The 27,647-nt window shown below is 47.5% G+C and overlaps 1 protein-coding gene across 2 annotated transcripts in view; it reads left to right on the top strand.

Moving 5' to 3' along the window:
* GABBR2 (gamma-aminobutyric acid type B receptor subunit 2) overlaps positions 1-27,647 on the top strand; it is a 369,318-nt gene that overhangs the window by 259,159 nt on the left and 82,512 nt on the right. For both annotated transcript variants that reach the window (XM_004271474.3, XM_049711134.1), the window contains exons 8-10: positions 8,387-8,447; positions 20,986-21,066; positions 25,258-25,408. In XM_004271474.3, coding sequence (XP_004271522.1) covers positions 8,387-8,447; positions 20,986-21,066; positions 25,258-25,408 — 293 coding nt within the window. The remainder of the gene's footprint in view (positions 1-8,386; positions 8,448-20,985; positions 21,067-25,257; positions 25,409-27,647) is intronic.

Below are 27,647 nucleotides of genomic sequence, written 5' to 3'. Positions count from 1 at the left end.
GAACAGAGATGAAAAGGGACTTGCCCCAGTTCCCTTCCGAGATAATGGCAGAGCACAGCTCAGATCTTCCTCTTCAGACCCCTCGTTCATTGCTCTTTCCATTATTCTAAGTTGAGGGGGAAATGTGCTTATGCTTGCACAGATCTTTGGCTCTTATTCAGGAAAACTCTAAGCTGTCAGTAAAAATTAATCTATTCCAAGAGGGAGAATTATTTTCTTGGTGATGATGTTGCTATTTTTAGCTGTAAAAAATGTGCCTCCTTATAACAACCTTTCAAAAAAAAGTTTTTAATAAAGTTTTCCTGTTACTAAAATAACGCATGCTCATTAGAGGATATTGGAAAATATTGAAAAGTAAAAGGACGAAAAAGCCATAATCCCACAACCCAGGACCAACCACTGTTGGTTGGGAGTAATTTTTTACTTGGCAGGAATAATTTTTACATTTATGAACATACTGTATATTCAATTTTTATCCTTTTTTACTTACATATCGTATTAGTTAAAGTAAATAACAGTAGCTACTGTAACAAAGATATCTCAGAATCTCAGTGAATTAACATAATAAAAATGTATCTTTCTCTTATGCAAAGTCCAAAATGGATGTTTCTGGTTGGCGGACAGCCTTTCTGCATGATTATTCATGGACCCAGGCTCCTTTGTCTCATGTCCCCACTGTTCCTTGGGCCTCGGAGTTCACTGATAGATCCTGTGAATCTCGTTGGCAGATGGGGGAAGTGAGGGAGCAGGAAGGGTCTTATGGGAGGTTTTCATGGGCCAGACCTGGAATGACATGTGCCACTTCTGCCCACATTCCATTGGCTAGAAATGTCACATGGCCTCACCTAGGTATAAGGGAGGTAAGAAAATGCAGTCTAACCATGTGCCCAGGAGGAAAAGGAAATGGATTTGGTGAACAACTAGCCAGTGTCTGGCACAATCAGAATATCACTTTTTCCATTATTTTATAACTTTTATAATATAATGTTCAAGTCTGCATAACCTAGATCAAGTCACCCCCTGCTTAAAACCCTTCAGTGGCTCCCCTTGCATTCAGAATTAAGCCTGGCATCCTTGATAAACCTATAAGGTTCTGCATGACATTGCACCTGTCCACCTTGCCCATTCCACTCCATGGTCATCTTCCCCTCAATCACCACTTTCAGTTCCACTGCCGTTGTTTCAGCTCCTCCCACTTCCCAGTCTCTTTCCTGCCTTGGGACCTTGGTACTTGCAATTCCTCTTCCCAGGAAGCTCTCCCCTCACTCTTAGCTAAGTCCTTCAGGTCTCAATGCAAATGCCACCTCCCCAGAAAAGCCCTCCTTGAGCCACAGTCTAACTCAGGTCTTGTAGTTCTTTCTTGCAGCTCCCTGTTCTTTCCTTTATATCACTTATTGTAGTTTGCAATTATATATTTATCAGTGTATTTATTGTTTAATGTCTATACCTCCCACCAGACTGCAGGCTCCATGCACTCTAGGACCATGTGGACTTTGCTCACTCTATCCGGTGCCTGCCTGGCATGTACCTGACACATGTTAGGTGCTCAACAGTGCTGACTGAATGCATGTATCATAATATTTCATCATGCGTCTATCACAGTTTACTTTGCTATTGGCCTATTTCTTGGATATCTCATTCATTTCTGATATTTTGCTATTCTTTTTTAAATTAATTTTTATTGGAGTATAGTTGTTTTACAATGTTGTGTTAGTTTCTACTGTACTATTTTGTTTGCTATTTTAAACAAGCTTGACTCTCGTATCATAACTGGAAGAAAAGAGGGAGTTGGTCCTGCCTCTCTTGGGCCATCCATCTAGCCATCTCCTCTTGGTCCCCACTCCTCTCCACTTCACCAAGCCCTGCCTTAGACCTCCACTTCCTTTGTGGCTGGTCATCACTTGAACCCTATGGGTCATCTGATCACGGTCCCTCAGAAGGATACCCCTCCATTTAATGCCCACCAGCAGAAGGATGGCAGTGGGCAGGCCACACTTCCCTTGCTGCTTCTCCTTTTAACTCCTGAAAACCAGCTGCTGAAGACCCAATGGATACATCAAACTTTCCTCAAGACTTAGGTCCATCAAAAGCATTTTTATGTAAGAAATATTTTAAGTAGTATGCAAAATATAACTTGTCCTATAGCCCAAGGAACATGCAGAAAAAAAAGAGTATTTTTCACCTTTGCAGAACATGTGGGTAGATGTACCCAATTACTTGGTATTTCTCTTTTATGTCCTGTCATCCCTTGGGAAACAGAAAGCACCTTCTTCAAGCTTACGTGAAGAGGATCTGTAGCCTTTATGGAAAAATCTGACTATCAGTGTAACCCCCAAATTTTCTCAAAATCCTCATTATTCATTTGAGACCAACGTTGTCCTGGGAGAAGGGCTGGCAGCAGAACAGTCTAAGGTGGGCTTGGATCATCCATACAGATAGTGATGGGCCAGCCAGGGTCCCCCATCACCCTTCAGCTTCCATCTCCTTAGAGATTTCACTGCCTGTGTGACATGTCAGGACAGATCTTGTTTCCCCACAGCATAACTCAAACACTCAGCTGAGCATACTTGCTCACATCTCCCAAAGACAAATATGACTGCCCAGAGACAAGAGTGCAGTTAGAGCCATAGTAAGGATGGAATGCCTTCCCTAAATGCACTGTGATCGGCAGAGACTGTGTCCCTCAGTGGGCCCAGGGCTCCACAAGATTAGACTGAGCCTAGCGAGTCTTCCCTCTGTGTAACCTCCAGCTCCAGCCCGACATCAGATCATTTTCCAGGGCAGGGAGTCCCTTCCCTTTGAAAGAGACAAAAAAAATTTTCCAGTGTAGGGCTTGACCTGTACAATTCATGAACTGTTGTTGGAATAAATTTCACTCATGCTTAGTAGTGAAACATTAAAGATAAACAATGAAAATAGAATTAATTTTTCTAAGAGGAGGCCACTGAATCCTACTGACTGCTGGAACATTTTACTCTCCACTGATTTTCCTGGGGACATCAGGTGGAATTTTGCAAACTCGGATTACCTGGAGCATCATAAGAGTTAACCTTTGTGTGCGCCAACCCTGGGTTGTGCCTTTTTCATAATTGTCTTCTTTAATTCTCACAAACAATCCTGAGAAGTAGGTGTTTTTCTTCCTATTTTTCAAGTAGGAGAATTGATGCTCAGAAGCACTCAATGACTGTCCAAGGTCACACTGATGGCAAATGTACTCTTGTCTGGCAAATGCAGAAACAAGTTTTTTTCCATATGTTGTCCTATGTGTTCTGAAGATTCTTCTAAAAAAGAAAATTCAAATTTATCGCTCCCAATTCAACCTGAACTGTTAGTTTGGATCAGCTTTTATGAAACAGATTGCTCTCCTTGACATCAGGAACATCTCTTTCAGGAAAAAGAAAAATCCTCATAAATTATCCACTTGGGGTTTTACCTCCATTATTTTATTTGCATTACAAATCTGCTCATTTCAGAGGGAGATTTAATACAGGGAACCGGCTACAAGTTTGTTAGAAGGGATGGAGGAGCAAATCAGGTAGGTACTGTCACCAGAGAGAAGTGTTTACAGAAAATGGCCAAGCCCCTTGGGCTGCAGGAGCAATAAGAGGAATGGTGTTGGGCTTCCCTGGTGGCGCAGTGGTTGAGAGTCCACCTGCCGATGCAGGGGACATGGGTTCGTGCCCTGGTCCGGGAAGATCCCACATGACGCGGAGCGGCTGGGCCCGTGAGCCATGGCCGCTGAGCCTGTGTGTCCAGAGCCTGTGCTCCGCAACGGGAGAGGCCACAGCAGTGAGAGGCCTGCGTACCACAAAAAAAAAAAAAAAAAGAGGAATGGTGTTGCCATTGCCTCTGACATGCCTGAAGTGCTTTCTGTTTCCTTGACTGCATGCTGATTGGTAATGGATTCTAACTTCCAAGGAGTTTATAAGTGACCACAGAGCAGATTTGGAATGCAAATAAAATAATGGAGACGCAAGCACGCTGGCCTCTGAGGCTCCTGCCACTGCTGTTTCTGCCACTGTAGGGACCCCAGCACTGGCTACTGAGCAGTTATCCCGAGTCCCACTGCACACACTGACAGTGCAGGGCTGCTGGGGCCCATGGACACCTGCAGTCACTCAGCTCCTGCTGCTGCAACCAAAGCAGAAAAAAAAAAAAATAGCTTTTCCCTTCTGCACACTTTCTAATCCCCCATGAATGCTTCTCATTAGCAGAACCTAAATGGAAACCAGCTGGCAGGGGATTCTGGGAAGTATGGTTTCCAGGCTGTGGGCCCCTGCAACACAGAGGAGGACACAGAAGAGTGAGTGTGGATTGGGAGCCAAAAGACAGATATCAGCCACCACCCCAGCCAGAGTTATCAAACTCCACTGCTTTGGAGTTTAATACGTCACATGGATTGGTCTCAAGTGGATGTAATCATCCTCGGTTACAGCCCTGGATCGCACATGGCAAAAGCTTAAGGAGAAGAAAAAAAAAAAGAAAGCTTAAGGAGAGTCACAGCATTTATATGTACATAAAGAATATGTGTGTGGGAGAAAAGCAAAAAGTAATCCCTGCTCAAGCTGGGGTTTTAGGAACCGAAGTCAGCCCAGCTCCCCTGGCTGAGATGCCAGGCCACAGCGAAACCGAAGAGTCTAATTGCTGTGTGGGCCTCACTGGGAATCCATTGCCTCTGTTCCCACCACCTCAGGCTCCTTCGGGTTGTGAAAAAGAGATATTTCCAATGACCTTTGATGGCAGGTGTCTTAGGCTGGTTTACCCACGAAACAGACTCTGAGACAAAGATTCACATACAGGAAGTTTTTCAGGGAGGCTCTCAGGAACAAAACACGAAGGGAGGAAGTGAAGCAGGGTCAGGCAGAGGGATGAGTTGAATTGGGCGCAGCTACAGTCACGGCCTCAGCCACCCCATGGGGACCTCTGGAGCCCACGGTCCTTCACAGCTGTCCTGAATTGAGGCAAGGGGGCTCAAACTACTGTGTCCCTTCACACTGACCACTGGATGTAGGCTGCCCCCAAGGAGGGACATAACCTTAACTGGCACCCTTTGGGCAACCCAGCAGCAGCCAAGGTGCTGGGGAAGTAAGTGTCTCCATCCTGAAGGGAGCATCTGGTCGCCAACCATGGTGCCCACACCCCCAGGATGGTAGTAGTGGAAGGGAAGCATCTGCTGCTCAGGCCACAGTGCTCAGCCACCTTGGCCATGAACTCTGAGCTGGCTAGAGAGAGGATGTGACCACCACCCTAGCCTAAGCCTCTGTCACCTCACACCTGGATTACCAGCTGCCTAAGCCGCCCGGGTCTCTTTTCCCATTTTCGGACAGCCAGAGCAATCTTCTCAAATCTTAAATCAGATCATATTGCTGCTTTGTTTAGCTCCCCGCCCTCATGGCTCTTCACTGCACTTAGCATCCCCTCCAGAGCCCTGTCAGGGCCCCCAGGCCCCACCTACCTGCCCGCTCCCTCACTGCACTCCTCCTGCTGGCCCTTTCTGTTCTTTCCCACCTGAGGGCTTTTGTCCTGGCCTTTCCTTTTGCCTGGAGTAGCTGCTTCTTGCTGTGCAGGGCTCAGCTCTTACGTCACCTCTGCAGTGAGGTCTTTCCTGACCACACAGTAAATTCACTCCGCTTGTCCAGGCACTCCCTTTTGATTTTCTTCACAGCACTCTTCACGAAATGAAAACATCTCGTTCATTTTTTGGTGAACATGTTTTGCCTGTCTCTCCTAATCAAATACAAAGCTTTCTGAGAGCAGGAATCAGCACCTAAAAGAGGACCCGCCCAGGGCAGGTAAATATCTATGGAATGTCGTGCGTTGTCCATCTGCTAACATGGAGGCCATCCATCAGGCAGAATTGCATGAAAATCACCTGATTGGCTTATGACCTTCCTCGCTGGTGTCCAGTCCTATCGACGTTGGCCTGGCTGGGGTGGTAGTCCCCATCCAGTCAGCCGTGCTCAAGGTTGCAGACTTGGCATCATGTATCCAACCCAAGAGATGCCGTGGTCACAACCTCAGGAAAGAATCACGTGTCAAATCTTCCTCAGAAGGGGGCTCCACAGAGCTTCTCCGCTCTTCTCTGGTGCAGAGCCTCGATACAGCCAGTTACCCATCTGCTTGTCCGTGTTACTCTCAGTTACCACACTCACAGGCCTCTCATCTTTCTCCCTCTGGCTGAACACACAGCAGCCCGTGTGGTTTGGGAACTCAGTCACTTGGGGGCTGATGTTTCTGAGCGGTGAAGCCACCTTGGATTAGGGCCCAACGGTTTACCCCTTTGCCAGCTGAAATCATGTGATGTTGAAAATCTCTTCTCAAAGTTTGGAAAGCTTCCTGGTGCTTGGAATCTTTTTTAATTTCAGCTCTCTGCTATTAAATGTTTTTAAATAAAAATTACTGGTGCCATTTACTGAGTGCCCATTGAAGACCATGAGCTGTGCTAGGTCCCTAACTCAGGTGTTCAGGAACTTGCCCAAGGGGGCCCTGAACCCAGCTTTGTGATACTCAGACGCTGGCTCCTCCCACTGCAGTACCTGAAAAATTAAGGAGATAGGAGGAGCTACTGTGAGTAAAAATAGCTACTGTGAGAAAACTAAAATATGACAGGTCTTACTTCAAAGATGAACTAATGAGTTTTATCTAAAAAGTAAAGGAGAAAGGAAAGAAAACCCAAAAAGTAAAGGGAGATTCTTTCTCACCCCCGCCCTGTATTCCACTCCAGTATTATTCCATCCACTCTTTGAATACCATTCAATATACTTTTTAAATTTAACTAATAAAGATTCTGCAGAATTTGTCCACATTTTGTGTCTAGAAGTCTTTGGAGTTCTTCAAAGCTTGGCAGGAGATGGGTGAATTAGTTAGATCTCCACTTTTGTCAAACAAAGAAATGTCCTGTGGACAATATCTGCATCTTTTCCGCCCATGCAAAGTGGTCCATTCGCATAAAAGCGATCCTTTGGAAGATGTTCTGTGTTTTTTAATCATCCCTAGAAATAAAATCACAGCTCCTGTCTCACCTTACATTGAAGTGTTTTCACACTCCAGGGAATTGCTTACCATCAACTGAATATAGAATTCGGTGGGCGTTAGTTTCAAACTGATACTACTCGCAGCTGTCTTCAGGATCTCAAAAAGGTGTCAAAGTGGCCTTAGAAGGTGTTTCTCATTCCGAGAACAGATTGAGTGATTCTCTTTGTTCCGAAAGCCTCAGGGCCTCAGACTTTGGATTTCCATCAAGGGAAGATGTGTACTTTCTGGAACTTTCTCTTGAGAATTGAAGGGAATCTGTGGTATTGTCTTTGCTATTACCTGATGATGCAAGAGCGTAACTGCGCTCATAAAGCAGTGTACCTTTAAGACAATTTATTTTCCTAGTTTCACATTAATGGAAAGAAAGGAAGAAATTTATTTCTGGATCAGAAACAACATGCTGTAGTGAAATTCCATGGGCATTAAAATCAAACTCGGATTTGAATCCAGCAGCCTCACTTACAATGACCTTGGCATAACCTCCCTCAATCTCAGTTTCTTCATCTGTAAAATCAGGATCATCCTCCTTTCCGCTCAAGCTTGTCATAAAGATTCATTTATATAACCTGCGTCAATTTCCTTACATGGTTGCAGAATTTTAGGTGGACCGTAAATAGGCAAGGAGAGACCACATCCCCTCTTTATGTTCCTGGTTTATTTAGCCCAGCATATGGAAGCTGGGTATCAGCCAGCAAGGCAGATGCAGCAGATGATGCTGCCTTTAGCCCCCGGGGTCCCTAATGAGGGGTGCTTAGCTGCCTGTGACACTAGTCAGGTCTCACTGGCTCAAGAAGCTTAATTTTGTGCTGCCCCATAGCCCAGTTATATTTGGGACTGACGTCACCCCTCAGGAAGAACTTACAAAAACATTCTCTGTCCTTAATAAGGAATACTAACGGACCTCTAGCCCCCTTCTGGTCCTGCAACCAAACAACTTCGGCAAAGCCCCACATTTTTATGGGTGGGGCACGGGAGCAGAGGCAGGGCCAGTCTCCAAGGGCTTCTTCGTCTCTTCCTCCATCTCTCCAACACCCTGGAAGACCTTGTCCTGGGATAACACAGGGCACATGGGTGTTTAATAAATAGTCATGATGATAATGATGATGCATATCTGGGCTTTAATTTACACGTGTTGGTTCCATTATTGATTTTATGCTCCTCAAATTATCCAGATAAAGTCACAACCAGTTTAAAAACAGTTTAATTTTGCATCCGTGGTCTGGCGGGAGTCTATTCTTTCTCCAATAATAATAATCACATTGTACAATTAATGAATTTCAGTTGAGATCAGTAGTGTTTGGGCTAATATGGCATTTCTTCTTTGTTCTTCTTTGTTTTGTTTTCTATTTAGGGTCAAGTTGTGTTCCGGAACGGGGAGAGAATGGGGACCATTAAATTTACTCAATTTCAAGGTAGGCTTTTTGATGCTTATTCTTTCTAATTGATGAATTCTGTATTCAAGGATGTTCTGTTTATGCAATAAAATACATCAAAAGAAATGAAAGTGCGATGTTCCAGATAAGAGAAAGAGTCAATAGAAAACACTTCTCTATGAAAACATTAGCTTCAACTTATTTAGAATATTTTTTCTCAACTGCATTATTTCTCAGGCCTGTTCAGTCTTTCCACATGACTCAGGCTTATTGAAAATATGGGGCGTGGCAGTTAAGTCAATGCCAGTATTCTGAGGAATCTTGCATTGTTTTAGTTTTTGATTATAGAAATTTTCAAATAGACTCTAAAGTCGAGAGAATTGCATAATGAACCCCATGTACCCATTACCCGGCTTCAGCTGTTTTCACCATTTTGCCAATCTTGCTTTATCTTGACTCACTCCATCCCCTACCCCCTTTTTTTGCTGTAATGTTTTAAAGCAGCTCCCAGACATTATCTCATTTCAATCTATAAATACCGCAGTATGCATTTCTACTAGATAAGGACTTTTTTAAAACATAACGACAATACTGTTATTGCACCTTAAACATTTAAGAAGTTTTAATATGCTTTATTCTGAGTCTATGTTGATCATCTAATTATCTTGAAAATGACTCTATAGTTGGTTTGTTGGGGAGCCCACACAAGGTCCACTCATTGCATCTGGTTGAAGTGTCTCTTTAGTCCCTTTTAATTTATAATTGTCCCACACACACTATTTACAGACCATTTGGTTTTTTAAGAAACCAGATCATTTGTCAGACTTTCTTCTGTCAGATTTGGAAGGGACCTCAGCAACCATTCAGACCACATTCCTCATGTGATGAGGAGGAAACGGAGGCCCAGAGAGGGACAGTGGCTTGTCAGAGCCCACAGGGCGTCTGAGAGGGGCAGGGCTGGGTGTTCTGCCTGGAGGAACTTCGGTTCGGCCCGGTATGGTCATTGGCAGGGTTGTTAGCCAGAACCATGAGACGGACCTTTCATTAATACAGTGTTTTTCAGTATCTGGATGTTTCTAGAAAATCCAGAAACAAAAGCAGAGCCTTCTGTGTCCACTCACTTTGAGCAGATCCCAGAGTCATCCAGGGGAAGGCAAGAAATGAAATCGAGTTATTCGGGTTCATTCAGACAATCCCAACCAGATGCAGATCAGTCAGGAGAGGTGTTCTCCGGTACTATGGCTCCATGATGCAGTCTTGTAGATTTACCCATTTGTCTTCCTGTGGCAGGTAATTGAAATGCATGTCAGCTCTCTGGTGTGCACAAAAGATGTAATTTTAGGCAAACGTAATTATTTTCCCATTTTTAAAGCTTACTTCTTCATTGGCTGAACAAAGTAAGCATCTTGGCAAAGATACTTTTTTTTGAGTGATTGCAGCTAAATTCTCTTGTCACATTTCCAGTTCTCAAATTATATCATTCTGGGAGAATATTTTGTAAATTATTGATTGGCCAATCACAGCTACAAATGCGTGCCAATTTTATTGCTTTTTTTTTTTTTTCTGAATGTTAGGATTAGACACCAACTCCAGTGACTGGTTTTAGGCATTTATAAGGAAAGCAGTGTAGCAAACAGTAGTTCAGAGGTGGGTTTGAAACCACCTGAGCTCAAGTCACTGTAGAACATTAGGCAAGTGACTCACCTCTCTGAGCCTCAATGTCCTCATCTGTAAAATAGGAATATGATCCTACCTACCTTCTCGGGATGTGGGAAGAACTAGATGAGATAGCACAGAGAAACGTGCATATATTTCTTGCTCAGCAAGTAGTAGCAATTATGATTAGCATTTAGTCAAAAATTATGATACTTTTCTGGGGCAAATCCACATTTTCTTGGTGTGTTGAAAGCCCCGGGTGCCTTTTTGTCTGCCTACTCTTATAGCTGCTCCCAACACTTAATGATATGTAGGGTGTCACATGGGGCAGGGCCTTAGAGATGATCTCATCCCACTGCTTCATGGTATAAGTGGAGAAACTGAGGCCCAGGGAAGGGAGGTGTTCCTCCCAGGGACACCCAGCTGGCTGGAAGCAGAGAAGTGACTAGACCTCGACTTTCCCCAAGTGCCAGCCTTTGCGTGTTCACATGTACACCTGCGCCTGAGTGTCCTCCCTTTGCCACTTCTGTGTCCAGCGTTTATTGACTGTCAGAGCCGGGCCTTGCAGATACTCCTGTTCACATGTTTTTAAAACAGACATTGATCCTGTTGGCAGAGGGATGCTGTGCTGAGGGCATATTCTTATCAGCACAACAGTTAGTTTTCCAAATTTAGAGGGTCTCAGAGGTACCTTGCTGCCAAGATGGAGGGGCATTGCTTTATTGAGTGGCTGTCCAGGCTGGAAGGGCTCCTGGTTGTCATCTTATTTCAGAGGGGAAACTGAGGCTCAGACACGGAAAGGGACTTGCTGTGGGACAGCAGTTTCATTCCTTTCCTTCTCTGGGCTCATGGTTCACCTCCAAGAGAGGCTGGTCTTCTGTCTCCTGGGACCTTCCCGGAATTTGCCCAGAGGATGGGCCTGCCCCCCACCTTGGGGTTACTAGAGCCTCAATTGCCTCATGCCATTGACTTCGAAAAAGGCTTCTAAATGGGGTCACCATGCTGTTTTCTGCTTTGCCCTTCAAGCCCTCTCTCTCCCCCTCACCCTCTGCCCTCTTCTAAGAGGGGACGGTGGAAGAGCAGAGCTGACTCACAAACAGCCAGCCCCAGCAGTGGGGCTCCCTTTGCAGGGTCTCTCCTGGACTTACACCCAGGCTGTCTCAGCGCTCGCTGGCAGCATCTTGGAAGTTGGCCCATCCCACCATCCCTCTGGAGACCACGAAAGATGCTTTCTTGGCTTCTTGTTTGTAAAGGTCCTGGTGCCTTCTAAACCCTTTTATCTATAGTAGAGGAAGCATTTTGTAGGAGGCTCTGTTACCTTCTTTGTAAAACTAAAACACAAATTAGTTGGAAATGGGAGGCTGTTTGGAGAAGACTAAAAGGGGAGCCAGGAATCCATGGTCCTGTTCTACTTTTTTATTATTTTGGCTGCTTTGGGTCTTCATTGCTGTGCACGGGCTTTCTCTAGTTGCGGCGAGCGGGGGCTACTCTTCGTTGCAGTGCGTGGGCTTCTCATTGTGGCTTCTCTTGCTGCGGAGCACAGGCTCTAGACATGCGGGCTCAGTAGTCGTGGCTCACAGGCTCTAGAGCGCAGGCTCAGTAGTTGCGGTGCGCGCGTTTAGTTGCTCCGCAGCATGTGGAATCTTCCCGGACCAGGGCTCAAACCCGTGTCCCCTGCATTGGCAGGCGAATTCTTAACCACTGTGCCACCAGGGAAGCCCCTTGTTCTACTTTTTGATTCCAGAGTTGTAGGATTGGTATCACAAGAGCCTGGCACTCAGTAGACCCCGGTACAAGTTTATTAAATTAATTTGGAGGCAAAAGACCTGTATTCAAGCCCTTGCTCTGAAGTTTACCAGCAGTGTGACCCTGGGCAAGTCACTTTATCTCCCTAAGCCTCAATTTCCTCCTCTGGAAAATGGGATGACACTAATGCCAACCCTGCCTGTCCCCTGGGGCTGGGCCAAATGACATTTTGCTCTATAAACACTGGGTGCTAGGAAGCTAGTCACATTACTAGCATGCTACCTGGTTCCTGGCTGGCTCTTGGTAAATGTTTACTGAATTGGTGAGTGATCCGGCTTGTGGAAATTTGAGAGCATGCTCATTTACTCCTGGTTTCCAGTGGCTTGAGTCAAGGCAGAATGTCTGACAAACAGCAGTTAGTCTTGACAACAGAAATGTGAACTGAAGCTACTTCACAATGGTGGCCATTGTTGTTCCAGGCTGGAGAAATGACCTTTTTTGCAAACTTAGGAATGCTGGATAGACAGAACTACTCTAAAATAATGTGTCAGGGCTAGCCCCATGGTCCCTCGTGAGGCTGAGGCATTTTGTATCCAGAGAGAGTTTCAGAGCCCTAAACATGACCTTCCTCACTCCCAGCTTCCCTCCATCTACTCTGTTTTCAAGGCTTCCCAGAGCCCCCAGTCCTAGGGGGTAGGTGTGGCAGATGCCATCAGCGTCCCACCTGTAGTCCCTGAGCATCCATGGTTCCAAACAAGCATCTTATTAAGAGCACCTACACCTCTCCCCCTGTGCGAGGAACAGGACAGATATTCAGGGACTTAATGCTTCCAGGGCAGCCCTGAGCCAGGGATGGATGAGAAGTGGAGGATAAATCCCCCAGCGTCCTTCCCACTTGGGTGGAAGCTCCCAAGAACTCCAAGGTATGTTCCGCTCTGTCTCCAGAGGTCCCCATGAGATTGAGCCTCACTTGGCCTCTCAGAAACCTGCTCATTAATGCACCTTGCCCTGGCTCCCTTGCCTTCTGTCTCACCTCCCCACACCCCTATCAATGTGTTCGAGGATCACCTCCCAAATAAATTACATGCATTCTTACTCTTGGCTCAGGCACCATTCTGAGGGACCCACCCGTGGCAGTAGGTAAGGTAGGTATTAGCATCCCCTCGGACACACACCTTGGGTGCAGTGGACCTAACCCCCTTTCAACTCCAAGTTCAGCACCCCTCCCCCATGCCATCACTGACTTGCATCAAACCACGTGTAGATGAGGATGAATACTAGGGAATTGGCTTTTTTTTTTCCCCTTGAGAGAAAAAAGAATCCATGTTACTAACGAAGTCTAAACATGGCTCAGAATTTGCAGCAGGAAAGGAAGTTGAGTGAAGCCATGATTAGAGCCTTGTTTATGCTGTTCTTGGTGAAATCTCAGCATCTGCCGCTCTAACTCACCGTCGCTGCCTTCATTAGGCCTGTTTGTAAGAATCGCGGTGAATGATAATCTGCTTGAATTTGGACTGCTTCTGTGCAGCATAAAGGACTCAGACTTTGGAATTTTATACTTCGCCACCTGATTTGAAGGGATGGGGTCTTCCACCGCCCTAACAACGTAATTGTCATTCAGAAGGTACCTAGTGAAGTGTAGGTTTGTCCTCCCCATTTGCACACATTAATTACCGTTTGGTCTTCAGGGTAACAGATACGGTTCTATGCAGTGCGCATTTCCTGAGCATCTGCCAGGCGCCTTACCAAGTCCTCTGGGGAAGCCAAGTTGAATAAGCCTCTGCCCCCGCCACTCCCTGTAGGGGCTTCATAATCTCTCTGGCCAAGTGCCAGTGCCCATAAAAGCAGGAAGATAATTTCCCAGAACCTACTAGAAAATTTTTGGAGCTAGTTTGACTCTAGTTTGAGACTCTTAAGGCTGATTTTTAATATCCTTTTCCTTCTGTTAAGGCATATATTATAGCTCTCTTCACTAAGCCATGGGTCTGGAAAGGCCAGTTTTTTGGACTGCCCCTCGACTTGATGTTAAGAGTGGAGACATAGTCCACTAAACTGCAAGTTACACCAGAAGTGTTGTGGGTCAGCAGGAATGGAAGGGCACACGTGAATATGGGCTCTTTCAGGCTGGAAGTCTGACCCTGACCTTGATACCTCCCAGCCCCCATGATCCAGGGCTTACCTTTCAGGGAGCTCAAGGAAGGTGGCTTGGAAGACAGAATTATTTAGCAGACCTTGTCTTTCATTGAGCCATAGATTCTCCATGTTGAAGGCAACCCTGACTTTCCTTTACAGCATTGCCTCTACTTGAATGCCTCCAGTGATGGGGAACTCACCTCCTCTCATGTGGAAAGTATGTGAGCTTCAAAGCAGCCATGCCTAATCATTGCTAGCCAGGCACTGTGGCTTAATCTCTCTGAGACATCATTTCAGCACTTCTGAATTTTATTTTTATTTTTTTGAAAGTAAGTTTAAAGACACTTTACATTAGCTTATTTTTTTATTTATTTATTTATTTTGGCCGTGCCACGCAGCATGTGGGATCTTAGTTCCCCAACCAGGGATGGAACTCCTACCCCCTGCATTGGAAGTGCGGAGTCCTAACCACTGGACCGCCAGGGAAGTCCCTCAGCACTTATTTTAAAATAGTGAAATGGGACTTCCCTGGCGGTCCAGTGGTTAAGACTCTGCACTTCCAATGCAGGGGACGCGGGTTCGATCCCTGGTCGGGGTACTAAGATCCCACATGCCGCGCAGTGTGGCCAAAAAATTAAAAATAAAATAAATAAAATGGTGAAATAAAAGGTGATTGTTTACCTTGCTTGAGAGTGATGGTGAGACTCCAGTGACCTGAGGCTATGAATGAGCCTGGCTCAGTGACTAGCACAGAGAAGAGCTGTGACAGCTGTTGGCTTCCTGCTCCTCTCCTGGGCACTCTTCACAATGATACCAGATTTACCCCCTCCAGAGTTTCTTGAGCAAAGTGCTATCTTACTTCCTCAGGACACACTTCACACTCCTCATTTCATGGAACGTTGTTATCCCTGGTCCATGAAAGCCCCTCTTGTTTGTTTGTACCTTTATTTCCCTCATATTCTCATATGCCACTCCTGCCTCTCCCCTAGAAAGGCAAACATTCTAAGTGTTTAATGCAGATATTGTGTTTCTATGTGTCCTTGCAAAATGTGTATTGCTGTTTTGTGTGCATATTTTGAATTTGCATCGACATAACTGGATTACATACTTTTTCTGCTTTTTTTTCCAAGCAAAAGTTTGGGCTTTTGAAGTTTCACAACGGTCATTTCCTGGCTCCTGCACGCCAGCACTTTGTTTTTAAGATACCTCCATGTTGCTGTGTCTGCATGTAGGCTGTGGCTCTCACTGCTCATTCCAGGGGATGTACACCTCCATTCTCCCAGTGACAGCCACTCAGGTCACCTTCAACTCCCTGTCTCCAAACATAATAAGTGTCCTTGTACATGTCCCCTTATGAACCCAGCTGGGTATTTCTTTAGGACAAATCCCCATGAGCTGAATTGTTGGGTCGGAAGGTGTGTCAACACCCAACATGCCTAAAATTTGCCAGATGGCTCTTGGGAATGGCCGTACCCATCTCCACTCCCACCAGCATGAGGAGTCCTGTGTCCCTACCTCTCACCCACAGTTGGTGTTTGCCAGCTCTCTCATTTTTTGCCAATCTAAAGATATAAATTAATATTATACTGTGGTTTTGAATGTCATTTCTCTGGTTACTGATGAGTTTGGACATTTCTTCCTGTGCTTGTCTGCCATTTGTTAATTGTCAGTTCTGATCCTTTGACCACTTTTATTTTGAGTGTATTGTCTTTTTCTTGGTGATTTGTAAGAGTTCCTTACGTAATCTAGGTTTCAGTCCCTTTTTGGCTTTAGGCTTTGCAAACATCTTCTCCCATTCGGTTACTTGTCTCTAAACTTAAAGTCCCTGGTGAACGGAAGTTCTTAATTTTGATGTGCTATTTTTTCTTTCTTTCTTTTTTTGATCCTATGGTTTGGGCTTTTGAAGTTTCACAATGGTCATTTCCTGGCACCTGCCCGCCAGGTCCTAGCTGGGCACAGGGGGTACTGAGATGGGTAAGACACAGCCCTTCCCCTCAGGGAACCCCCTGGTTCAGTGGGGAGCAGACGCAGGACCCCAACTGAGTGTGAAACGTCATTCAGAGGAGAGGTGCTCGGCTCCACCTGGCAGATTCTAGGAAGGCTACCTGGGAGAGGTGGCATCCAAGATGAATTCTAAAGAACCAATGAGAGTTACCCAAGAGGAAGAGAGAAAAGGTGTTCTAGGTTCAAATAGCCTGTTGTATCTATATGTGTTCTGTGTCCCCTTGGGTATTCAGCTTTTGCCCTGAGCCAGTTTGCCTATAAGTCACTGGACAGATCCGCCCTTGGCAGGATTATTATACTCCTGGGGCATTTGGCCAGTGTCCACCTAGTCTGTTAAAATCTCAAAACAAAGGTCAGTGAAGTTAACTTACTGAAAATGCGACAGTGGCGTACTGTTTGTGGATAGAGACGAGTGTGAGGGAGAATCCAGGCCAAGGGAGCACAGTCGCTCTCTGCTTGGTGATGCTGAGAGGTGCTGCTCAGACCTGTTTCCACCCAGTGGGAGGAGAGTGACCATCTAGGGCCTGTCCACAGGGGCAGGGTGGGTGAGGGGAGTGAAAAATCACTTCCTGGGGAATGGCTGGCCAGCCTGGAGAAAAGCAGAATCAAGGCCCGAAATCAAAATCACAGTGTTGCCATCTCTGAAGCACGGTCAGGATCAGGAGTTGCTGTGATGTGTGGCCCCCAGGCAGAGCTAGGACTGTGAGGGCAAGTCTCGGAGAGCAGACTTTCGCTTGGAGTGAGGAAGACCCTTCAAAGCAGTTGCAGAATCATGGAACGAGAGCTGGAGGGCACAGAGATTTCCCCGTCTGGCCCACTTGTTTTATCAAGACCCAGGCAGAGGATGGCACGTCCCTGGGGCTCCTTATTGAGGAGATGGCAAAACCAAGACCCGTTCCAGGGGCCCTGTCCTCCAGCCAGAGCTCTTTCCTTTCCCTGAGTCTGGGATTTTGTTAGGGAGTCCTAGAATGGAGTAATTTTATAGAATCTTTGATGTTCATTGAGCCAAGGTTGTCTTTTGTTTTACACCTCAGAGTTTTACATTTCTTTATGTTTGCAGCAACAATTAAACTGTAAAAGACACGCATACTTCCCTCAATGCAGACCTAGAGTCAGTTGAGGAAGAATGAGCATTTGGGGGTGAGGGGAGTAGAGCCCAGGAAGCAGCGTGTGGGGACCAGCTGCAGCAGGAGGTTGGCGACCCTACACCCAGCTCTCCCACCCAGGGGTTGTGATACGGGAGGGAGGCAGGACCGCTCTGTGATTGAAGCAGTTCCCCAGCCCCGTCTCAAGGATGCTCTCAGGCCCACAGCCAGGGAGTATTTTCAGACTGGACTTTTTTGGCAGCCTAATTTTCACCAATAGGACTTATTTTCTTTATGTATCATCCAAATCCAAAGTTGGAAATAAAGAAAAAGAAAGAATGCACATTTTTAAGAGAATCCTTTTTTTTGCACCACAGCAAGGAACCAGTATTATTCTGCAGGAAAAGGGGCTCTTTGTTTTATAGTATTTTGAGCCTCTGAGAACAGAAATTGTCAGCGTTGCAGGGTCCTTCGTCTAATACAGTGGTTTTCAACTCTAGTTATGCATTAGTCAACTTAGGGAACTTTTAAAAATATGGCCACCCAGGGTTCACTCCTCAACCCCCCAGAGGTTTTAATATAATGGATCCATGTTGGGACCCAGGCATCTGAATTTTCTAGAAATTCCCTAGGTGACTCTAGTGCCTGGCCAGGACTGAGAACTATTTGAACCCCTGCGGTGTACTTTGTAGATGGAGAAACTGAGGTCCAGAGAAACGGAATCATCTGTCCAGGGTCACATGATAAGTCAGTGGCAACCTACAGCAGGGCTAGCAGGGCAGGGAGGGTGGCCAGTGACAGACTCAACGCCACAGCCCCTCTCCCTCTGCTCTATTCTCTGCTGCCCCCATGAATCCTCTTTCTAGTCTGTCCGCAAATCCCCTGTTCCGCAGTCTTCACGTCTGTATCCAAATAAGTGGTCGATGTTCTTTGCACAACAGAGTTACCAAGGAACCCAAGAGTTAGAAGCTGGAAGTGCCCACCTATCATGGTCACCACCTGGCTGGGCCGTGGGTGAAAGAAAGAACACAGGGGACACCATCCTTCCCCTGCAGAGCCAGGAGGGGCCCTGGGCAAAGTGCAGGGGATGCGACCCTATGCTGCCTGGGACCTCAGAAACGAGACTTCAGGTTCCACTCAGGAACTGACCGGCTGGCAGGAATCATAAGGTTTGGGCACACCTAGGGCATGGCTGCAACACAGCTTCTCACATATCACCCATGCCTTGAGCCCACAGCAACTGGGGAGGAACAGTACTCAGGGATGCCTTCCTGGAAAAGGTGGATAGGGTTTGGACATGTTGGTTTGGTAGAGGAAGGGGAAAGCTACCTTCCAAGCAGAGGGACCATTGTGGGGAACAGTGGTAGTAAGAAAACACAGGGAGTGTTTGGGGACCTCACAAATAGCTCACAGTTACTTTTGTCGTGACTCAAATAACTACAATTTATTGAACACTTCCTGTGAGGCCCCAAGCCAGGAACTGCCTATAGTCTCCTCTTTAGTCCTCATAGGCACTCTGAAAGTTGAAATTTTACCGTTACAGCCATCCACTCACAGGTCACAGGCTAGAAGGGAAATATTACTGGCATATGGGAATAATTTTACCCACCCGGTAGGGCTGGGTGATGCTGCAGTCACTAAACTACAAGGTCAGAGGTTATGAATTATTTTTTAATCTTTGTAACTCCAGCCTTCAGCACAGAGCCTAGAACATAGCAGGCACCCAGTGTTTATTGAATGAATGAATGAAGTGATTAAACTAAGGGATTTAGTATAAACATCCTTCATCGCCCAGATGTCCAAGGTCAGCTTGGTCAAGGATGAGGACATAAGCTAAGCTTCCTCCACCTACGCTGCTGCTTTTGAGGGATTCTTTATTATGAAATACCTGGGCCTGGCATGCAGTAGGCTCTCAGTAAGTATGGGCTGAATGACCAGCAGCCCTGCTCAGTATGGGTGGGGAAAATGTTCTGAATTTAGAACTAGGGGAGTCAAGTTCAGGCACCCACTTGGTCGCTGCCCAGCACTTGGCTCTGAGCGTTCACTTAGCTGACATGAAGCTCCTCCCTCACCTGTAAACTGGGGTGAATTATGCCTGATTCAAGGTTTGCTATGGAACCCTGAATGCAGGAATGTGTGATGCCCCCCACCCCACCCAGCCTCCAGGCACTGCCCCCGGGGAGAGATTACGGCAGTTATGGTCATTGCAGGAAGCGGTACCATGGGATGGATGGTACAGCAGGTGTATGAGTCAGAGGGTCAGGCTGCGTGGCTGGGGGCGTGGTGAGTTGCCAGCCACACCACCGCCTGGCTCCTGATGATTTATTCCAGGCAGCCTGCATATTTCATGTGCTGCCTCCCCACACCAAATAAATAAATCAGGGCCTCCTCCGCTGAGCAGTAGGAGCTGATTGCGGCTGAGACTTCAAAAGGCCAGAGCAGGGATGCTGGAGCTCCCAGCAGAGTCTGCTGATGTGACATTTAGGAGCTGGGTGACCCCTGCAAGTGACAGCCGCCTACACAGCATGAGGCCTCCCAAATGGCAGGGAGACCTTTGCAGGGAGAAGGAAGTGACTTTTACAGCCCTGTTTTCCACCCCACAGTTAAAGGAACGCAGGCAGAAGTGTGGCCTATAGGATTCCCTGTTCCGTTTCCTGAATCCTTATAAGGAACCAGCAGCGCACCTGTGTCTCTGCAGAGACATTCACTTAGAGCCAGAGGCCCAGCAGGCAGCTCCTCTGGCCACGTGCTTGGAATTCCTGCTGCTGTGTCGCTTTATAACCCCTGGGCATTTTGAGAACCAGGGTCTGCAGCTCTGGGTACATGCCTGCCCCGCCGGTGGGCAGGTGGGCACTCCTCTCTGTAGTTATTACACTCAGGAGGCACAGGTGGCCTGTGGAACTCAGCCCAGAACTGTCACCTCTCAGGGATCCCATTAAGGCAGCCGCATGTCAGGGAAGAGCACGGCTGTGGGAACAGTCCTGGGTTTGAACCTGGACTCTGCTCTTAGTATCAGTGGGGCTTTGGGCAAAGCCACAACCTGCCTGAGCCTTGGTTTCCTCATCTGTAAAGTGGGACTGAAACCACTTAACTGCACACAACTGTGAGAACTAAACAAGAAAAGACATCTAAAGGTGAATCCCCTTGGCCTCTCCCTGCCCACTCGCCACCTTGTCCAAGACTGCGCTACCCTGGGAGCCCCACTCTCTACTCCTTGCCTTTGGCTCTTTGCCTCTAACCCCACCTTTCCCTGATTCAGCTTCGTCTGTCATCAGTATTCCCTCACAAGCCTTGAATGGATCCTCTGTTCAAAGGGCTTCTTGTCCCTGTCTTGGTGGCATGTGGCATTGCTGGCCAGCTCCCTTGTGAAATTGTCCCTTTCCTTGGCTTCCAGGATGCCCACTCTGTCCTGGCGTCCTGGCCCATCTTTCCCAGTCTCTTGTAGCGTCTTTGCTCTGCCCACCCCCAGGGCCTGGATGGGGTGGGAAATAGAAATGATGTTCAGTAAGGTGGGAGGCTTACTGCCAGAGGCATGATGTGTTTTTGTCTTCAAGGCTCTAGGGCTCTCCTGGGGCAGGGGGAGCAGAGTGGTCCATGCACTCCTAGAGGGCAGAGCCAGATGGCAGAGGAAAGTTACAGAGAGACCATTCAGCTAATGACCCTGGAAAGACTTGGTAACAGGCAGAGAGTCCAGTTATGGGGGGGAGTAGGCTCTCCATCTATACATGTACAGCAAAGGATGGGTGACCAGTTGATGAGACGACATGAGAGGGTATTTGTTCCAGCCCAGATCAAGGTGAAGGTTTTGTGATTCTACCTGGAAAAGGCACTGGGGAAAGGAAAAGCCTGCAAGAATATAGCCAGAACCTGTGGGGGAGCAAGAGCTGGGACAGGAGCACCCAGACAAACACAGGACTTGGATCTAACCTAACACTGTCTCTTGCTCCCCGCAGACAGCAGGGAGGTGAAGGTGGGAGAATACAATGCTGTGGCTGACACACTGGAGATCATCAACGACACCATTAAGTTCCAAGGTAAGGCAGGTGGGCTTCTCAGAGGAGGGGGCCTGCTCAGGTGCTCCCAGGCCTGCATATTGTTGAGGGTTGTGGATGAGCTCAGAGTCCTTGGCTCTGTGGGGAAGAGGGAACATCCTCTCCTCTCAATCCATGCACTCGCTCACTGAGGACAGGATACCATCACCACATGGGAGCTGGGTTCCAGCCCCTGGGATGGGGCACTGGAATTTGCATGGAGTGCTGGCCCTCACCAAAGCATCTGTGTTTAAACTGTTGAATGGCCAGAAGTAATTCTTTTTATGTGTGGCCCAACTAAATTTTGCTGTGTCACCTCCTCAGAAAAGACATGGATGGGCTGGTAATAAGGCCTCTCCACTTGCTGCTCTTCCTGGAAAACCATTCCCTCTCTTCTGCTGGAGAACTTCTCCTCAACATCGAGACCCAGATCAAATGACACCTGCTCTGTTCAGCCTTCCCTGATGCCCCCCAACTGAGTTAACGGCTCTCTTCTCTTTGCTTCCACAGTCTTTTGTCTCTGCTTTTCTTATGGCCTCTGTCACTTTGCATTGAAATTAGTAGGTTATTGGACCATGAGCTCCCTGACTGGATCCTATTTGAGTTTAAATTCCTGGCACCAGCCAGGGTCTGGCACATGTTGGGGGCTCAGTGATATGTGATGAAAAAATAATACATGATTGATCAAGTAAATGAATGAGTGGGTGGGTGAATTAAATGAATGAAAGGGTGAGCATATGAGTCAGTGAGGAACTGGGTGGATGGATGGGTGCATGTGTGGATGGGTGGGTGGGTGGGTGGATGGATGGATAGATGGATGGACAGCCTCATCACGGGGTGGCTGTGGAGGAAGCTGCCATGCCCATAGCATCCAGATGCTGCTGCTTTGATTCCACTGGGAATCAAAGAACAGACAGCTGGCTTTCTGCACCTGGAGCTCCTTCTTAAATCCAAGACCACCAAAGAAGGCTCTCCCATGAACCATTTGGTTAGATTTTGGATCTGTGGGATTCCAGAAAGCTCCAGGTGGCCTCAAAGAGGAGGTGTGGTCTTCACAGTCCCACCTGAGGGAGCTGTCACCAAGACCGTAGTCATCTATTACCTCATGGAGCCACAGAAAAATTCTGAAAGTGGGTGGATAAGTCCTGTCATCCCTGCTGTACAGATGAGAAAAGGGATCAGAAAACTCCAAATTCACACAGCCTGTGAGAGGCAAAGCCAATTCTAACCATGGGAGTCTGATCCCCAAGATAGGGCTGTTTCCTCCTGGACGCAGGAGATCTGGGTTTGCTGAATAAGAATTCTGGGTTTACAAATTGAAAGAAAAATTCAAACAAAATAAATAAGAGACACAAAACAGAACTGAGAGGAAAAACATAAATAAAAAAAAACCCAGCCAGGAAAAAAGCTAGTTATAGTTAGGAAGCACGAGGCCAGGATAACACTGAGGCAGCAGCTGTTCCAGACTTGCCTCCTGCTTCTCAGAGCTTCCCTGCACCGCCCAGAAGGTGGATAACCAGTCTCTGAACCCAGAGCCGAGCCAGGACACCTGGGCAGAACCCAGCTCTCCTGTCCACACCCTGCCTGGGTTCATCTCTCACCCAGACCCCTGCACCAGCCCCCCATGGGTTTTACCCACCCATCACCAGTCTAACCCCCTCAAGTCCATTCTGCCCTCAGTTGTCATGTCACACTGAAGAGGCCCACACAGTCCCCATTGCTCACAGCGAGGGGCCTCTCCCTGGGGTGGTTCTAAGACCTCCAGGAGGGGACCCCGCCCCACTTCTCTGCCTGCTCCTTCAGGTCTCCCCAGCCAAACTGCTGACATTTCTGCAAATGTGCCGAGACTTCACCATGCCTTCACCTGTGCTGGGCCGTTGGCCCAGAATGCCCTTTCTTCCATGTCTTCCTAGTAAACAGCCAACTACTTATCTTCCTGTCAAGACTCAGCTCCCACATCATCTCCATTCTGTAGCCTTTCCTGACCCCATCTGGCGGAACTGCACTCGGCCGCCTGTTTCCTGCTCAGGCCTCCCTGGGCCTGATGTTCGCACACCACCTGGACCCCATCGCCAGAGGCACTTTGCATAGTGATTAAGGCACAGGCTTCAGGGCTAGGCAGATCTGGGTTCAAATCTGTCCAGCTTTGCTACTTACTAGCTATAAAAGCCACTTAACACCTAAAAAAAAGTTCCCTCACCCCGTAAAATGGGAGTAATCTTCTCTACCCATGAGACTCTTAGATCAAGTGAGAAAATCTCTATTAAAGTGCTCAGCTCATGGTAAGCATTCAATAAATGTGCTTGCTACTGCCTTTAAAAAAAAAAAAACATGGCTAGTGTGTAAGTTCCCTGAGGGCAGGAACTGTGTCTTGCTTATCTTTGAATCACTGGTGCCCCACACCAGGCCTGACAGTTGGAAGGTGATTATCAATGATGATGCCCATCATTAATGAGGACGAATGAAGGAAGGATGGTGATGAATGGATGAAGAATGAATGAATGGATTGGGTGGGGAGCAAGAAACAGGACTGCTGCTGTTACTAACACTTCTGATAAGCTGTTACCATTTGGCTTCCCTAATGACTTAGCTAAGATGCACGGTGAGAAGGTGCCATTTTGAGGGAAGACAAGGTGGAAAAAGAGATGCTGATTTTCTGAAGTTGTTTCTACACAAACTAGTGGTTATAGTAGTCACATAACCTTTGATCCAAATCTAGCCCCCTTGCTTAGTGCCCAAAGAGGAGCTTATTTCCACCAAGAACTCATGGGCACTCACAGCTCTTGTGTTGGGGATCCAGAAGGTGCCTAATGCAGCCCAGGCTATGTGGGGGGAGGGGGGAGGAGGACAGGGAGTGGGAGGAAAAATGTCCAGGTGTTGAGCTTTTATTTCTGGAAGCAAGAGATGGTGTTACCTGTATCACCTTGAGTCTGCTTTTGCCCTGACTTGCAGCCCTTGAGGCCACTCTTATAAGTGTTACTTTGCATGTAAGTGCTTAATGCTTTACATTAACCAAGCCAGCAGGTTTCTAGCTGTTTTTGAACCTGACAGTTCCCTCTACTGCTTAGATGATTCAGACTCTTTTTATCCACTGATTGTTTCCAAACACATTTGAACTTGCTAGCAGAGTTTTTTAAACAGATGTGCAGGGGAGTTCTCAATCCCTGCCACCACATCTGCCCATCCTCTGCCTGTCTCCTGGGAATGGAGGCATAACCTAGGTTGGCACCCGTGGCACAGCTGTGGTGGGGTCATTGTGACCCCTGGTGGGTCTCCCAAGTTTGGCCACTCTTGAACATCTGACCGATTCCACACTGGAGGGAAAAGCTTCAAAGTGTCACAGTTCCACAGCAGAAACCTGACCTGAAATAGCCGCTGAGAAAAAAGGGATCTGCAAGAAACAAGAGGTGGGCAGGTGAGGAAAAGGGTGTCCCTGCATCTTTCCTCCCAAACCAGCCTGTACCTGGTAAATCAGGACAATTTGCCACCATCCATAAAGATGAGTTTGCTCTGAGGCCCTCAGGTCTCCCCCAGGTGCCCTTGAAGAATGAGCAGAGACATCTCTACAGTCACACAGCGGGATGGAATCCCACAGTTTCTGTCCAGTCCTGGCACAGCAGGGAGGGGAAGGCATGCCAGTAGCTTCTGCCTCCCACAGTAAGTCTTATGAAAATGGAAAACCAGAAAGAGCTTTTATAGCATAATGACCTTGAGGCAGAAAATCCGCAGCCAGAGCACATATATGTCTCCACGGAATTGACAGGCAAGGTTTCCACCCTGTTGAGGGGAGGCCATTATCATGTGTTAGCGCAGAGTCCTTGAGAGCCCAAGCCAAGTTCCTCACCCCAAAGACAACCAATGGTACCTACTCACAGCACCCTGCCCTGCGCCTTCTAAGCCACTGGTACCTTTGGGGAATAAATGGCGATGGGTTTTCAACATGGTAATTAGACCAAATTCTAGTCTTCTAATGGCGATTAAATGCATCACAAATCCCTTATTGATTCTGTTTAGAGAAAGAAATAAGTCCTGGCTTAGGCTCCCTACTGGCCAACCGCTGGAGCCCGCTCACCCAGTGACGTGTCCTGCACAGTTTGTGCACAGGTGGCGGGTGTCAAGGGCATCCAGGCAAGGATGTTCTCGGGGACTGACTGTGCGCTGAGCTCAGCTGATGCCTTTTCCTTGATCTTCTAGGATCTGAACCACCAAAAGACAAGACCATCGTCCTGGAACAGCTTCGTAAGATCTCCCTACCTCTCTACAGCATCCTCTCCGCCCTTACCATCCTGGGAATGATCATGGCCAGCGCTTTTCTCTTCTTCAACATCAAGAATCGGAATCAGAAGTAAGTCACTCATGCCCTCCTCTTGGATAGTGTTTTCTGGGTAGACAAGCCTCACAGACAAAGTGTAGGAGCATCACGTAACACGTTCTCCAGGGGCACAGAAGTTACTAGGGCAGTTTTCCAAAGTGTGCCGCTTAGTTACTGGGATGTCATTAGATGTTTCACGTGAGTGTGTGTGTGCACGAGCGTGCGCACGCACACACACACACACACACACACACAGGCAGGAGCACTGCTTGCACAGGAAGTCTGGCTTAAACAAAATTGAAGGGTCCAAGTCCACAGGTCTTCTTGGAATTTTGGCCATGCATTTGCACTGTGTGGTGGTCCAGGAGGAGAAATATAGAAGCAGAATTCCCCAAACGTCTTTTCCCCACCCACCAGCATCTTCAGGAAGCACTGCCAGAGGGAGATCACTGAGTTCAGTAAGGACACTTCCCATCCATACAGCATATCACAGCCTAGGAAGCGCCTCCTTCATCATCTCGGTTGACCCTCGAATAATGACTGCAATTGCACATGAGAGCGCCAGCTCGATGTCGGAGGGCTGGAGAGCCCTGTCCGAGACCGCACTGCTGCGTGTAGCAGAGCCTATCCCCTGGGTTTCTGGCCTTGATCCCTTTTCCCCCACGCGTGCCCTTCCCTCTCCGGAGGAGACCAACTCGCTTTCCGAGTTATTCTGGCCAGCCATGGGTAGTACGGGCCACCGCCCCGGGCCGTGGTGTTTGCCGAGCACAGCCAGCTTCTTTGGTTTCCGTAGAAATCCCTGACCCCTGCTCCCTGCCTTGTTGTGGGAGTGGCTGAGCAGGGCTCAGAGGGTGGGCCTTCGCGGGGGGAACAGCCTCGGTGCCCCCCAGAGGTGGCGCGGCTCTGCTGTCGTGCCCAGAAGGCACACAGGGTGACCTCCTGGGCTGCAGGGACGAGCGCGATCCCAAGAGAAGAGGTTTCCTTCTCTCCCTGCTTGCCAAGGAGGAACTTGGCGGCTCTTAGAGCTTTTGTTGTCGTTTTGGGGTTTGTTTTCTTTTTGTTTTTGGTAGCAGCTGCTTAGGTCAAACCTGTTTGCTGAAAAACAGAAAGTTGTATTCACCTGTTGTTTTATTTATCACCGATAACACAAATATTGCCTCCAAAAAAGATTGAAGCAACCCTGATCTACTCCGTACAAGCCTTAAATGATGACCATGCATGTTAGCACTCGACACAAGGCCCTGGGCACGTGGTCAGCTCTTAATGTTAGATTCCCTTCCTGTAAGCTGCAGTAGTTTTTGTCATAACAGCAAGTTGTCCCTGTTGTTAAGACTATACTCCTTTAATTCCTAACTACCCCCTCTTGGCTGGCTTCCGTGTGAATTTTTTTTTCCAATAAATTTATTTATTTATGTATTTATTTATTTTTGGCTGTGTTGCGTCTTCGTTGCTGTGCGCGGGCTTTCTCTAGTTGCAGTGAGCGGGGGCCGCTCCTTGCTGCGGTGCATGGACTTCTCACTGCTGTGGCCTCCCTTTGTTGCGGAGCACAGGCTCCAAGCACGTGGGCCTCAGTAGCTGCAGATGCAGGCTCAGTAGTTGTGGCTCGCGGGCTTCAGAGCACAGGCTCAGCAGCTGTGGCACATGGGCCTAGTTGCTCCGAGGCACATGGGATATCCCCGGACCAGGGCTCGAACACTTGTCCCCTGCATTGGCAGACGGATTCTTAACCACTGTGCCACCAGGGAAGTCCCTGTGTGAATTTTTTGACTGGCTTTTCAGATTAAAAAATCTACAAAGAGATAGGAAATAAATGTCACTGTGGTTTCAAATCCCCCTCTCTTCTATCTTCCTTAATGCTACTCATCCTTTAAGGTCTACCCCATCCAGGAAGCCTGCCTCAGTTCTGGCCTCTCCCCTCCTTGCTTCCTATGGTAATAAGAATGAAGGGACCTTAGCGGTTCATGGTTTGCAAAAGAACCTTCAGGGACCCAGTCCCCTCTCAGCTTCACATGTGTCCTAGGCAGTGGTATATGTGCTTTTATAGGTGAGGAAACTCAGTCGGCTAACTGACTTGCCAAGGGTGCACCTCATGAGGTCACAGGGGTGTTTGCTGGACTCAGGGCTTTCAATTCAAAAGCCCATGAGGGGTCCACAATTTACAGCCGGCTTTTTATCACTCTACTACTTTGACACTGAATTTTTAAATGTGAAAGGATTAATAGAACTGCAGAATGCAAAAGAAAATGCTCAGGGAACAACTGACCATAATTAC

This window comes from Orcinus orca, chromosome 6 (genome assembly GCF_937001465.1).
Source record: "Orcinus orca chromosome 6, mOrcOrc1.1, whole genome shotgun sequence".
NCBI classification, from domain to species: Eukaryota; Metazoa; Chordata; class Mammalia; order Artiodactyla; family Delphinidae; genus Orcinus; species Orcinus orca.
The sequence above is the reverse complement of the archived record's forward strand: the minus strand, read 5'-3'. Positions and strand labels throughout refer to the sequence as shown.